The following is a 14,957-nucleotide window of genomic DNA, read 5'->3' on the forward strand; positions in this document are numbered from 1 at the left end:
TGAACAGCCAACACGGTAAGGAACTTAAAATTATTGATGGATATAAAATGAGATTTCATAAAATGTTGAATGGTGATGTAAAACGATGGTGCTGTGTAAACAAAACGTGTACAGCTCACATGAAAACAGATATGAATGAGAAGACAATTATTGATAGTAATTTAAATCATAATCATAATTTTGAATCTGAAGAAAAAACGATGAGACAAGTAATAAGGAACTCTGTAAAACGAAAAGATCAAGAAGAACTTTGTGAACGTCCAATCAAATTAATTCATTTGGAACTAAAAAATAAGAAAACGGATTTTTTAACGACGATTGACATATCTTGTATTCGAAAAGGGATTTATGCTGCTCGCCGTTCAATATTACCCAAAAAACCAACTAATATTCAAGACGTACATAATTCATTAAATTCATACTTAACTGAGACGCATTCGGACTATGTAAAAAATATGACCTTTTTTTCTTGGGACGCACTCGGATGATACCTTATTTTGGACGCACTAAGAACATTAAAAAAGGGTCATTTTGGGACGCACTCGAGCGACGCCCGTATGTATGTACGTCGGTATGTGGTATTGATATGTATTTTGTATTGCTTTACATTACAATAGAAAGTTAAACCATAATACATAATATATTGACACGTGCACTAGTGTGCTTACAATGTACGCATACTAATATTAATTGTATATTTCAACAATAATAATATATAACACATACTTGGTAAATAAATTTAAAAAAATAACAGTAATTAGAAACTTCTTTTTTTTTTTAATTGAGATGTTTTTTAAAAAGTTTTTTAACGTGAAAAGGCATTAGTTTTTATTTGATCGGTTTCATTTTGGGAAACAGATTTTACCTGCAAGTATTCTATTAATTGAGTGCACCAGTTATGTAAAATTACTTTTGACAAATTCAATAAATTTTTTCCAAATAGTGGTCCATGAGTAGGATATGACAATGTATTGGTATTAAAACTATCTTTAATAATTGCAAAATCAATAACTCCTTATATTAATTTACAAAACGACGACAGACTTGGATATTTGAGGTTATAATTACCAAAGTCTGTAATCCTTTTATTTAATTAGTTGAAGTGCAAATTTAAACATGGTGAACAATTTTGTAGAAAAGTGGTATTTAGTTTTTTAATAATGTAAATATCCCGCAATATAGTTTTTGGTTTGATGTTCCAGCTGTATCATATCATCTGAACCATCAGCAACTCTTTCCTCAACAGGAACTTCTGTGTCAGCTTGTGATAGTTCATCAGCAAAATATGTTTTAAATTATGTTTGGTAATGTGTCGAACAGTCACTATCTAAATGATCTTCACAGTTTCCTCCAAGTGAATGACTTGACATCAAATTATTTATTTAATACCAAAGTTCTATATGATGACGCAAACATAGAACAACTTGAATTATTGTTGCGATATTCCAATCTCCTTAATGCACCAAATACATTTTATAAGAAGTCTTGATTCAAATTACGAAGTAAAGAGAATTTACACCATTTATGCTATTTATGCTATTAAACTACATACGACTTTTCTAGAGTTTGAAATGTTTATTATTTTCTAATTGTAATAAGTCATTTTAATGATTCAAATGTCTAGGTGTTGGTGGAAAAACAGATTTACGTATTTTTCGCATCCTTTTAGCGGCTTGTACGAAAATATAATTAGTATCACCTAACCTTCTGGGTGACTAATACAATAATAAAATATAAAATCAGGGTAATCAGATTTATTTCTTATTAAAATATTTACACTAAATAGTAATATAATTAGTAATAATTACCTAACAATACTTTTAGCATATAAAGTGCGAGCTGAATATAAGCGGGCAGAGCGTTGTACACATTTGTCACCTAGTACATTTCTTAGTTCTCTCACTTTATTGTCCGATGATCGAACTGGATGATTGTGTATTCGTTTAAGTGAAAATACACTATCCTCAATCATTTTTGAAATAGATGCGGTAGGTGGGCATCCATTATTTGACGTTTCACTACATTTTAAGTATCTAATATAGAAAGTAATTTAATTATAAATTAAGAAAAAAATAATAAAATTAAACAAATATAAGTAGAATAATAATTACCAAATTGTACTTCAGTTAACTTGTATGGACACAATATTTATCATATTATACTCACTATTTTCATTATTTAATGCACTGTTATGTTTAATAATTTATAAATTGTGTTGGTTTTTTATTTTTGGGCTTTTGCTCATTTTGTATTTGTATACATAAAATAATATAATAATATAATTAAAGAACAAAACAGAAAATACTTAAATTTTTTTTTTCGTCAATTTACTTCTAAAATAAACAAATCCCAAGTTATCCTTAATAACTTCTTCATTTCTATGCACACTTGAAATTAATTAGTTTGAATGTATATTTTAATAAATAAAACAATGTACAATGTATATCGTCAGTAACATCATTACATTTTGAACTGAAAAAATAGATTAATTAAAAAAAGAAAATATTAAATAATATTTGATAAATTCTTTACATGGTTAGATATAGTCATGATCAATCAAATGTTGTTGGGACTCCATTGCTTAATTTAATTGGTTTTCAATATATAGTAATCCTCAAAATTGAGTATAGGTAAGTATTGAGTCAAAATAAGTATAACTTAAATAATCAAGTAAGTTAAACCGAAAACATATATGGGAACTGAATGATTTGTTAAAACTTAAAACTAAGCTATAATTTAAAATTTTTTTTTTTTGTCAATTTATTTGGGAAGTATAAAATACCAGTTTTGCAACAATTGTTTATATTTTTATATTTCCTATGTAACTGCTATAGTATTGCAGTATTATACTGTAATAATTTAGTATACCTATTTAACAACTTTAGAATACTATATATTCTCTGATCTTATCAAAGGTGGGCATTAATTAATTAAATTTAAGTTAAGTTCAACTAACTTAACTAGTTTAATTTACAGTTGAAATAATTTAGCTTTTCTCAGTTGATTAAAAATAATAATAATCCCAATACTATAAAACCACAAATATTTCTGTTATTTTTCTAGATTTTGTACGGTTTGCATTAATAAATATCGGTAAAGTAAAAGTAAAAAGGTATATCATGTGTACATTATGATAAAAGTTCAATAAAAATGTTTTTATAATGTATAAATTAGAAACTAGAAAATCATATTCACTTTTTATGTTCTTTACATACTAATTTTAAAAAATAGATTAACTTTTTTTAAACTGAGTTAAGTTAATATTTTTCTGGATATTAATTTTTAACTTATCGAGTTTTAAATTTATAATTTGTTAACTTTTAACTTAACCTTTGTCAATGTTATAACAAATATTTATTAATTTTTACAAAAAGCGTTAAATACGCTCATAAAATGTATATTATATTATATTTTATATTATACGATAAGTACAACTTTTAATAAACCGTTTATTCAATTTTAAAGATTTTTTGTAATGCCAATTTTTTTTTTTTATCGGCATATCAAATAAAAAAACACATTGTAAAACCAATACTGAAAACATTCATCACTCCGCTCAGAATCTAAAAAAGCAGATTTAGTCTTAAAAAGACTAACTTGGCAAAAAAAAAATAGATGAATAGTGAATACATAAATATATTTATGATACATTTTCTTTTTTAATTATGATAATGTCTATACAAACATTTAGTTATCAAACGTTGGAAATACTTCAAACTGAATCAAAAAAAATCTCTTATCAATTTTCTGACAACTGCCATACTCCGGAAAATATTATGTTTGCAAAAATATTAAAGATCACCAACTGTTGATGAAGACAATGATGAAAAAAAAGATTCGGACAGTTATTAAACATAAAGCTATTGAAAATATGAAATGCTAATAAAAATAACAAAAAAATAATTGTTAGTAAGTATGAAGATTCCCAGGTATTATCTTAAATAAATGTTTTTCGAAAATATATGTATAGAGAATGACGCAAAACTTTACCTATTGTTATATCGTCTATAACTAGCTATTCGGAACTTAAAGCTACTTGTATTGATTATAAATCTAGAAAAATATTTTATCAATTATTTGAAGTAAATGATATAATAATTGTAATTTGTAAAACTAATTTATTAATTCTTAACGATACGACAATTCGTAAACTTTTTTACCCGAAGATAAATTCACAATTAATTTCACAATGCACAATTAATGACTTGCTACGCCTTATATAAGAAACCACATTACTTAAGTTTAGCACGAAAAGAATTAAACATTTCAGAAAGTTTCATACAGAAATCGGTTTATTGATTGATGTTAAACTATAAGGTAAAAATAACTATTGTTAGTTTGGTAAAACATAAGCTAAGCAGATACAAATGCTTTTTCATATATTTCAGGAAAATAAAATGCAAATGATGGCAAACAACACGGATTTAAAGCTACCAAAACTATCTGTTACAAGCCGCAACTGGCGGCCATATTGCTTTTAACCTTTATAGCTGTAGTAACCAACCAGGACACGGCTTTTTTCGTAATACCAATGTTTTTAGATTTAAACACTTCCGAAGCTTGATTTTCTAATATTTCGTCAGCTCTATCCTCTATGTCTATCGTTTAGTGAATTGATTTTTTTATATGCCATATCATGAGCTCTGGCCAACTTGTTTATAGACTATTTATTTTAATAAATAAATACATTTTAACTAACTACAGAAGAGAAATAAAAAATATTGATGTTGTGGTTCAAGTAGGTAACAAAAAAATTATACTTCAAACCACATTTAAAGAAGATAAAGATATTAGATATGTACACAAAAGAGACTAAGGATTAATCTGTTTAAAGGTTTAAACGGAGAGATAGTTTTTCTTTATCAATCAATCAATAGTTTATGTATTATATCTTAAAATAAAAGTTAACATCTATCATATATCGTAATAATAATATAAATGTCAGTCAAACTAAAATTACGATTTTTTTTTAATATTTTTTAACCTAAGTGGTTAATAAATTAATACATCATAGACTACACATTTTTTATACTACTAACACAATTAGTTTTACTGTGCCAAAAAAAACGTATTATTCCTGTAAATAGTTTAACATGACATTGTTTGATGTGATATTTTCACAAAAATATAATATTGCTCACTACTCGATGGACCTCAGATGATCGTGCTATTAATGTAGTTTTTCTAAAATACTTGGCTGTTATAGAAACTTTATAAAACCTTACAAAGTCACATAATACTAACACTTCATGTCAAGCAAAGGATCTTTATACAAACTTAACTTCATTTAAATTTATTGTAATAATGATACTTATGATAACAATATTTGATATTATTACGCCACTCTCGAATTACCTACAGCCATCAACCTTAAATTTTGTAGAAGCATTGTTGATGGCGTTGATATCTATAAGAAAGAATGAAAAAATTAAGTACTGAAGAATCATTTAACAACTTAATGGACGATGCAAAATCATTTGTTACATTACATGAGTTAGAAGAAACTAGTTTAAAAGAAGAACGAATAAAAAAGAAAACAAAATTGCCTGGTGAAAATTGCAGAGATGAAGCGCCTACTAATATTATTAATAAATTTAAGACAAATGTATGTTTTTATACTCTCGATAAAATAATTGGTACATTAGATAGTCGTTTTCAATCCAGTCATGATATATCAACAGATCTCAATAGACTATCATATGCTCGTATTAAAGATGCAGCAAAAAATTCATTTCTTCCTCCTGATACATTTATAGAACTTTCTAAATGATTGCCTGAGATAAATGTTAGCAATTCACGTTCTGAATATTTGGCTTTTGCTTCAAGTTTTGAATAATTGGAAATTGGTGTTACTAATCCAGAAATGTCTAAAATCGCTACGATTTAACAGTCAAACGATATCAATGACAATGATAATAAAGAAAGTGAAAGTGAGCAAGATGTCGAAGTTTCTCATACAAATGTTTAACAGTTTGGTTTAACTTCTCGAATAGCCCAAATGATGAGTATTTACGGTTTAACGGTTTCGTTTCCTAATTTATACTTCAGGTGCTTGTAGAAATAAATACAGCTAGAGTTTGATCGGTCTAGCTAGACTGCACTAGAAGTGTGTTTATACTATAATGAAATGTGCTCTAAATAGAACAGTCTATGAGAGCGCATAGATCAAATTTACCTAGTTAAGTCTACGGCCCATGTACATAGTTAGACTTGATAGACTAGATAGTTGTTATTGAGAGAGCATTTGGGCTAGTTGGTAGCAAACACGTTGCAGCTGCAATTATAGTGTGTAGTTTGATTAAAAAACAAAACAGGAAATAAAAATTGTCAACGAATAAGAACAGCAACTTCACAACTTAGACTGGGTATTTTAAATGTGAAAGAACTGTTGGTACAATGCTCACATTCTACAGACTATTATTTAAACATAGAGTAAGATTGGTATACAAATGTAGAGCGAGGTATATCAAATTATTAAGTACCTACCTATTAGTTACTATTATTTTACAAATATTCATTTTTAATAATCAGACGATGATTATGTTGAAAATAATGATGATGATATTGACAACCATATTTAAATTCAATTGAATATTGACCCTCAAAATCCCAGAGTCATTAATGTAGATGATAGAATTTATCTAGTCAATCAGACTGCAAATGATGAAATTGGTAAGCATTTTAATTTGTATATTTTTAAACTAATAAACATCTCTCGTGGAAAACTAGGTTTTATATATAGGAGGTTTTCACTACAGTGGCGTGGTACAGCTTTATTATGAAATTCCAAAATGGTTTTATATATATGTCAAAATGTTATTTTCTAATCTAAAAATGTAATTGGAATTACATTGTAATGACAGTATTTTACATTTTTTACAGAGGTTCAAAAACTCAATATAATTATCATTTGATCTATCAGAACGGAAAATATGAAAATTATTTAGACCTAATTCAGTCATTTACTTTAGTATTCAGCGATGTCTTAGATAGGAGTAATAAATCACAATCAATTACAATTATAATATTACGAAAACAATTCAATTTGGTCAATATACCTCTTACATTTTGGTAATTAATATGAAAATTTAAAAATTTTGAGAATTTTTAACAACAGTATCAAGCTTGATAATGGTTGGCTGACCTTTGATAAATTTGATTGTAAATTTTTGTTCACCACTTGCAATACGTGCTGCTAGTTTTTTCATTTGCTCACGTTTAAACTGTCCTATCAGAACTAATATCAATATTAATTGACGTTGGTGGGAGGCGAGATAAAAGTAGTTTTTTGTTTCTCAATATATCAATGCGTCGCTAGCTGAGGGGAATATTGCTTTGATCGGACGGTGTTTATCGGACTGATAAGATTTTCCAAGACGAATTATTTTAATTGTCATTTTAATATCAGGCATATTATTAATAATTTTATTTATTTCTTCCTTATCGTGTGATATTCTTTCTACAACATTATTTGACGTACTTTCCGGTATATTATAAAATAATAAATCATATTACGTTCGTTCATTTCATTGATTACAAATTCATCTTGGCGTACTTGAATTATTTTTAAAACTTTCAACTTCCAATAATAGGGAATTGATTAATATTTTCAATTCTGGTAATTCGCTCAGCCCTGTCTCATATGAATCACAAAAATATTTCAACTTACGATTCTTCATAGTGAGACATTCAAGTTCGGTAGCTGATAATCTGGTACATTTAACATGGACCAGTCTAGAACAATTGTCGCATTTTAAAGGATTATCCAAATCACCAAATTGCAACTCATAAACACAACACTTAGTATTTGAAACCATTGTAATTAATTAATAACCGTACCCGCACAAGACAGAACCTGTTAGCACGGCTGTCAGATAACAATTATCGTTATTAAAAATTATTATGTTTTGAAATTTTTACGTTAAAATTAGTTAAACTTTTACTGTTATTAACAATCAAAACGTGTAACTCCTGGGACACAAAGTTAAGTAGACTTTAGGTGTTTGATATGTAAAACTAAAAAAAAATACAAAATATAGGTACTTACGTTTATTCTAGATACACTCACTGACTGTATCACTGATATAAAATCTTCAGTGTCAAACATGTTAAAACAGTTTGAACTAATAAAATTACTAATAACTGTGTTTATTAATATTATAATAATTAGTTATAATATTATTAAAAAGCTTTTGTACTCAGTAGATCACACAAAAAGTAGAGCCCATTTCAAAAATGATTTCATGAATACTAAATTCATAGATGGTAATTCAAGATCCGCCAGCGGATCGCGGCGGTCAAATCGCCTGTGTGAACAGATCTATTGGAAAACCATAGTTTAAATATAGCTAGCGGACGCGGTCGTCCGCGATCATATGCGGCGCGGTTTTTCCTGTATGAACATGCATTTTGATTAACTCATGTTTAATTGTAGGTGGTTATCCGCCGCGGATAAAAACCGCGACCACGCGTGGCCAAATCGCTCCGTGTGTAACCAGCTTTAATTCATTAGTTGTTAAAACCTAATTTGTTTTTCCATTTATAATGTTTTAAAATGTTTTTTTAATATAGGTAGTAATTACTACTTGATGTCAGACAAATGCACTTTTATATTAAATACCATATGCCAATTTTAAAATCATATTCTCATGCTGATTTACTAAATATACTCTCATCCACGTGTTTTCCTTTTATTATGGATTTATGCATATTCTGACTATTGGAATTTTAAAATAAATCTGGCATATTTTAAATTTTTTGATTTGTTTCTACTATGTAAGAAATATTTTGTTTTCTAGTGGTATTGTAAACTACTGTTTTTCAAATGAGAAGCTCCATTTTTTACTGTGAATTATTTAGTTGATAGTTGTTGTGAAAATATCAATATACCTAATACAGTAATACAAAATATGAAAAGAGTATGTTATGACCTTTTTGAAACTGTACATTTTAAAATTATCATAACTTACTTAAAAATAAAAATATAAATAAAGTGACGTGGGGCCCTGGGTAATAATTTTACCTTTAAATTGTATAATATTCACTCTAATATCAAAACTAACAGTACAATATTGAAACTGGTGAACGAAAATTTGCTATGTCGCACGTATGTAAGATGGAGACAACACATGCGGGTTCTACGTCCTCTTAAAAGCTCAGTAGATTCCGTATCTCTGCTGCTATCAGTGAAATTCGTTAAAAAAAATATAATTTTTTATTTAGGTTGTTGATCATCATTGACTTTAACTAATCAAATATTACAAATTATGAAATTACTTTAAAAATCAGTGATAATATTTTCTGTTGAACTATCATTACTAAATTTTTAATTTTTTTTTTTTTTTATTTTGTCGTTTTACAGTAATTTTGAATTTATGAATATTACCAATACGCATCTAGTGCCGATTATTGACACGTCTTCTACTCTTGTTTACCTGGCATGCAGAAATCGGTCCATTTGTATTCAAAAAACGGCCGGATGCTTCATCAAAATCTAGGCTAATTCAAACATTCAATGAAATATGGATATTTATAAAATAATTATATTTATAACATATATTTCAAACACTAATTGATCTGTGCAAATTATACATCGAATTGAAATGATAAGAGCAGACAAGCTGTAAAGGAAGTTTTTCCTACTATAAAACTCATCGGATGTCGTTTCTATTTAATTCAATTTTGGTGGCGTTATGTAAGTATTTAATAAATAATTAACTCACCTAAATTAAATATAATACTTACATAGTTATATACCAATTTTCACATAGATAAACGCAAATAATAAATTGAGGACAGCATAGGTACTCGGATGATAAGAGTATATTATGAAAATGGTTAAAAATGTTTTTGATCTACCATTTCACCATTTCTGCCTTATCGAATAGTTGAAAACGATTTTTTTGAACTATTTGGTGATTGCCGGGAGGCAGATGGGCTAGTATTTTCAGACTATGTATTAAATATCCATATACAACCAAATGTTATATTTACAATTAATAGATGGGTTATACTCAATAAATAAAAGGTAACTTATTTTGAAATAATTTTAATTAGATTATTATTTATTACGTAATTTTTACATAATTTTCATAGAACTTTTAACACTCAAATCTATAATACACATCCAAGAATATACTTTGTCATTACGTCATTAATAGAAATGCTGACTTAAACCGATAAAAAAGTATATTCCAAGCTATTCCAACTAGAGATATCCAAAAAATTATCTATATAATAAGACTATACGACTAATTTAAAATAGATGGTAATGTACTAAATTTTTATCAATAACTGACTATTGATACTAAGATTTAAAATTTATATTTTGTATTATTTTAAATTAAATTAAATTTAGTAGTACATGTTGGCATATTAATAATATTATCTTAAAATATTTATGTAAGTAAATTAAAAATTACAATTTGTAATAAGATAATAAATACAGAAAAAATGGTAGTTATTCATATATGTAAATGTATGTTGTACGTATTTTCTTATTTAGAATTAAAATAAATATGTAATGACATATTTCACTTACTATAAAGTTATTCTAGGAACCTTATTCTAAAATTATTCATGCTGCTTTTAGAGTTATACTTAAAAATTATATAATATTAAATAGTTTAATAGCAATTATTACGAGTATAATAATACAATATTAATGTACAATTCTAAATTTAAATTTACTTTAACGAAAAGTATTCAAAAAGGAGGTCTTAGACGATTGTATATTATTAAAATAAGCGATGTAGTAATTAAAATTACAAAATGGAATAATGATGAAATACGCTATTTTGTGTTCATAGTTTTAAATTAAGTATATAATACGAGAGAATCTTAACAATTATTATTTTAATTTACATATTAAAACATATAGTTAAACAATCGATAAAATAGTTATTTATTTATTTTACTAGAAAAGTAAATTTAATGTTATTTAATCTATGATATTACATAGTAGTAGTATATAATAGTGAAAAAAAAAACATTAATTTAAAAACTTAAATAATCATTTTTACTAAATTTAAAATGGCATGCCATATTATACATAGTAGAATCCTTCTAATAGGGACAAATGAGCTGTCCTGAACATTATTCGTTACTTGTACATCGGTTTATTGGGATTGGGGCAGACTTTGACAGGTTTCGACTTTATTTGGTTCTAAAGGTTTTATTCTTACTATGGTCAAACTTTCTATGTAGGTAAATATTGGGGTATCATCGACTTTTTTCTGCTCAGTGTGTGTAGTAGTATTTATATAATTCTCCGGTTTTATATTATTGGAATTCCCAGCACTTTTTATCGGCAATACGATTTTTACATTATTGTCTAAATTTTCATCATCTGAGTTACCCAAATCAATTTCAAGAATTCTTTTTTTTGAAGGACCACAAGATGTAGTCTGAACATCTTCAAGGCTATCACCGTACGATATACATGGTTTCCATTTACCGTTCGCATATAGTTCTATCTCCTCACAATGTTTCGGAACATTCAAACTATTGATAATAAACAAAATAAACGAGTCTATTTTCAAATCAGCTAATAGACAGGACTTCTTACAAATAGGACATATCCATGTATCTTTTATTCTGTTCAAAGAAATGTAAGCTTCAAGGTCAAAGCACTGTAAATGATTACATTTGACAGATTTGGCAGGCAATTCCATTTTTGATTTATTTATTGGACATAAAAGAGTTAATTTATAGGCTGCCAAATCTAAACCAGTATTAGAATTTTTCATAAATTCCGTAATTTTTTGTTTTGTACTTAATGCCGAAAAATATCGATCGTTATTTGTTTTAATTTCTTCCACCATTTCTTCGACATTAATTACTTCAACCAAATAAGCTATCAAAAAATATACTTTTGAACACTGAGGCCAAAGTATTGTAACAATATTAGCATTAATAGTATTCAAGTGCAAATAATCCATAACACTAATGTGTATAGGGCTATGTCTGTCACGCATAAGAATTTTCTTAGAATTGATCCAAATTTCTAATGGTTCTGGTAATATTTCTGAAAATTCATTTATCCCAGACAATTTTTCTCCAATACGGAACTGCAATTGGAAAGACTGCTTTTTATCATATGAAGCGATGTTTGATAAGTTAATTCGTCCAAAATCGGATAATGACAAAAAAAATTTGACGCTAACATGATTGCGTACTGAAAAAAAAAATTGTATTAATAACTTCAAAAAATGTATGAGTATTAAGTGAATTATTATTAACTATTTTTATAATTAGGCTTACCGTTTTTTGGTCCAGCAAGTTCCATAATTTTTCCGAAATCAATAGCCATTGGTGGAATAACTTCTCTTATAACACGTTGAAATGGGAGATGTTTAAAGCGTATCCTGCTTTTATCTTCGGGAAATGAACCATTCATATATAATTCAAAGTTTCCGCTCAATACGCAATCCTCCTTTGAAGCGTGGCATTTACATCCTCTCTCTTCTGGTTGACTCTCTTCTGGTTGGCTCTGTTGTGGTTGGCTCTGTTGTGGTTGGCTTTGTTGTGGTTGGCTCTGTTGTGGTTGGCTTTGTTGTGGTTGGCTCTGTTGTGCTTGACTCTGTTGTGGTTGGCTCTGTTGTGGTTGGCTTTGTTGTGGTTGGCTCTGTTGTGCTTGACTCTGTTGTGGTTGGCTCTGTTGTGGTTGGCTCTGTTGTGGTCGGCTCTGTTGTGGTTGGCTCTGTTGTGGTTGGCTCTGTTGTGGTCGACTCTGTTGTGGTTGGCTCTGTTGTGGTCGGCTCTGTTGTGGTTGGCTCTGTTGTGGTCGGCTCTGTTGTGGTTGGCTCTGTTGTGGTTGGCTCTGTTGTGGTTGGCTCTGTTGTGGTCGACTCTGTTGTGGTTGGCTCTGTTGTGGTCGGCTCTGTTGTGGTTGGCTCTGTTGTGGTCGGCTCTGTTGTGGTTGGCTCTGTTGTGGTCGGCTCTGTTGTGGTTGGCTCTGTTGTGGTTGGCTCTGTTGTGGTCGACTCTGTTGTGGTCGGCTCTGTTGTGGTTGGCTCTGTTGTGGTCGGCTCTGTTGTGGTTGGCTCTGTTGTGGTCGACTCTGTTGTGGTCGGCTCTGTTGTGGTTGGCTCTGTTGTGGTCGACTCTGTTGTGGTTGGCTCTGTAGTGGTTGGCTCTGTTGTGGTTGACTCTTTTGTGGTTGGCTCTGTAGTGGTTGGCTCTGTTGTGGTCGGCTCTGTTGTGGTCGACTCTGTTGTGGTTGACTCTTTTGTGGTTGACTCATTTTTGGATATTTTTCTAGTCTGAAAATCATGTCATGTTTTAATATATTATTTCAAAATTCCATTTTTTTCTTTAATCACTAATCACAAAAGATAATCAAATGAAACGTTGGCAAACAAAGTTTTCATATAAGACTCAACGACTACCTTGTTGAAAAATAATTTTTATAAATACAATCCTATGGTACAATAGGTATGTGATAAAAGCTTCAATTTAAATCAATACTACGGTCTACGATCCAATCGCCGATCATTTATACTCGAAAATTTAAAATATATGTGGTCGTAACACTCGTAGCATATACATACGTATTTTCACTATTGAATGTGATTTATAAATTTTATTAGGTAAAATTTGCAGGTAGTAAATTCAACAGGTAACTTGCGTCCCGTTTTGGGGATGCAACTCAACTATATTATTCTTCACACCTGCCATAATTATAGTAACTAAGTTAGATACGATACGATTGCGCACGCTATATTATATTTACTTTTAAGCAACGTTGCCAAATATATGGTAAATCCGTTTACCATTTCTAAAGGAATAATCAAACCAAAATCGAAGGAAGAATTACAGAAAATTGAATACAAATATTATGTAAATAGGTATCGGAGCTTTAAAATGTAAATTTTCCACTTTTTTTAATTATTAACTTTTTTATTTAGTATTATTTACGTAAATTAACGATAATTTTTTTCTTTTATAACAGTTTAATAACATTTTTTTAATATTATATTATTTTTGGTTTCTGAATGAATGTATTTGTATCTGATTTAAATATTAAAAATAATAATGGTAAAACTTGATTTTTGTTAAATAAAAATTTGATAACGTCACACCCAATTTTACGCGCAATCGTAATCCTTTGAATTGTTAAAATCATGTTTTTTGTTATTCTGTCACTGCACACAATCGTATACCTAAAAAGGTACAACGCGCGAAATCATACTCCGCTGACGAAGTTGTGTCCATAAATATTATATCCATGTTATGTCTGCGACTAACGATAAAATGTTATTAGCATTTACAAATGTGGGGACATTGGCGACATTGCGCGAAAGTATTTCGTAAGTTTTAAGTAACGCTTTGTCCACACACACAGACACACATATACACTTTTGTAGATTTTTACGTTTTTTTAATTAATTAGTTTTTCTACTACATAAAATATTGTTAAAAAGTTATTTTCTAAAATATATTAAATAAAAAGTTAAAAGTACGCAGGTGTTTTGTGATATTAACCTTTTCTACACATAACCCGTACACGCACTTAATAAAAAAGATACAAGAATACGCACAATGGTCATGTTGTCCGAAAATTTCACTGACCGCTTAGATAACCAACAACTGATCTCACTTGTCCATTGATCACCATAACTATTTTAATTTGGTGTAAGTACTAGACGAGTATAGGCAAACAAATATTTGTATGATAACTAGATACATTGAATAGTTCAATATAAATCTGACTGTAATATTTAATACATTTAACTAAAACGAATAGTTAGACGAGAAGTTAGCTATTGAATTTGGGTTGAAATAATAATTGTTCGTTTTTATTTATAATTTTCTCGGTTCTCCCTAGACACGCGAAAGACCGTTATCGTATTCCCCGGCTCTCCGCTACTAGTATTTATATGATATGCTCGATGCCGCTACCCGCAGTACGCACGTCGAAACTTCCTATCAAAATTTGTTTTCCGTTGCCTACCATA

General features: G+C 28.8%; 1 protein-coding gene across 1 annotated transcript; it reads right to left on the minus strand.

Annotated features, from left to right (window-relative positions):
• Positions 1-11,059: 11,059 nt before the first annotated feature.
• Positions 11,060-14,617, minus strand: LOC113557975 (E3 SUMO-protein ligase gei-17-like). The gene is made up of 4 exons (XM_026963511.1): positions 14,600-14,617; positions 13,105-13,262; positions 12,262-13,043; positions 11,060-12,175 (listed from the first exon to the last, which is right to left on the minus strand). Exons 1-4 carry the CDS (start codon positions 14,615-14,617, stop codon positions 11,118-11,120), a joined length of 2,016 nt encoding a protein of 671 aa, XP_026819312.1. The 3' UTR covers positions 11,060-11,117.
• Positions 14,618-14,957: the final 340 nt, after the last annotated feature.

The sequence above is a fragment of the Rhopalosiphum maidis genome, chromosome 3 (genome assembly GCF_003676215.2).
Source record: "Rhopalosiphum maidis isolate BTI-1 chromosome 3, ASM367621v3, whole genome shotgun sequence".
Taxonomy (NCBI): Eukaryota; Metazoa; Arthropoda; class Insecta; order Hemiptera; family Aphididae; genus Rhopalosiphum; species Rhopalosiphum maidis.

Excerpts from the sequence above, each read along its gene's own strand:
- LOC113557975 (XM_026963511.1), bottom strand. Across the intron at positions 13,044-13,104 it reads ACAGAGCCAACCACAACAGA|CCAACCACAACAGAGCCGAC; the intron begins GTCGACCACAAC and ends ACCACAACAGAG. Across the intron at positions 12,176-12,261 it reads ACTTGCTGGACCAAAAAACG|TACGCAATCATGTTAGCGTC; the intron begins GTAAGCCTAATT and ends TTTTTTTTTCAG.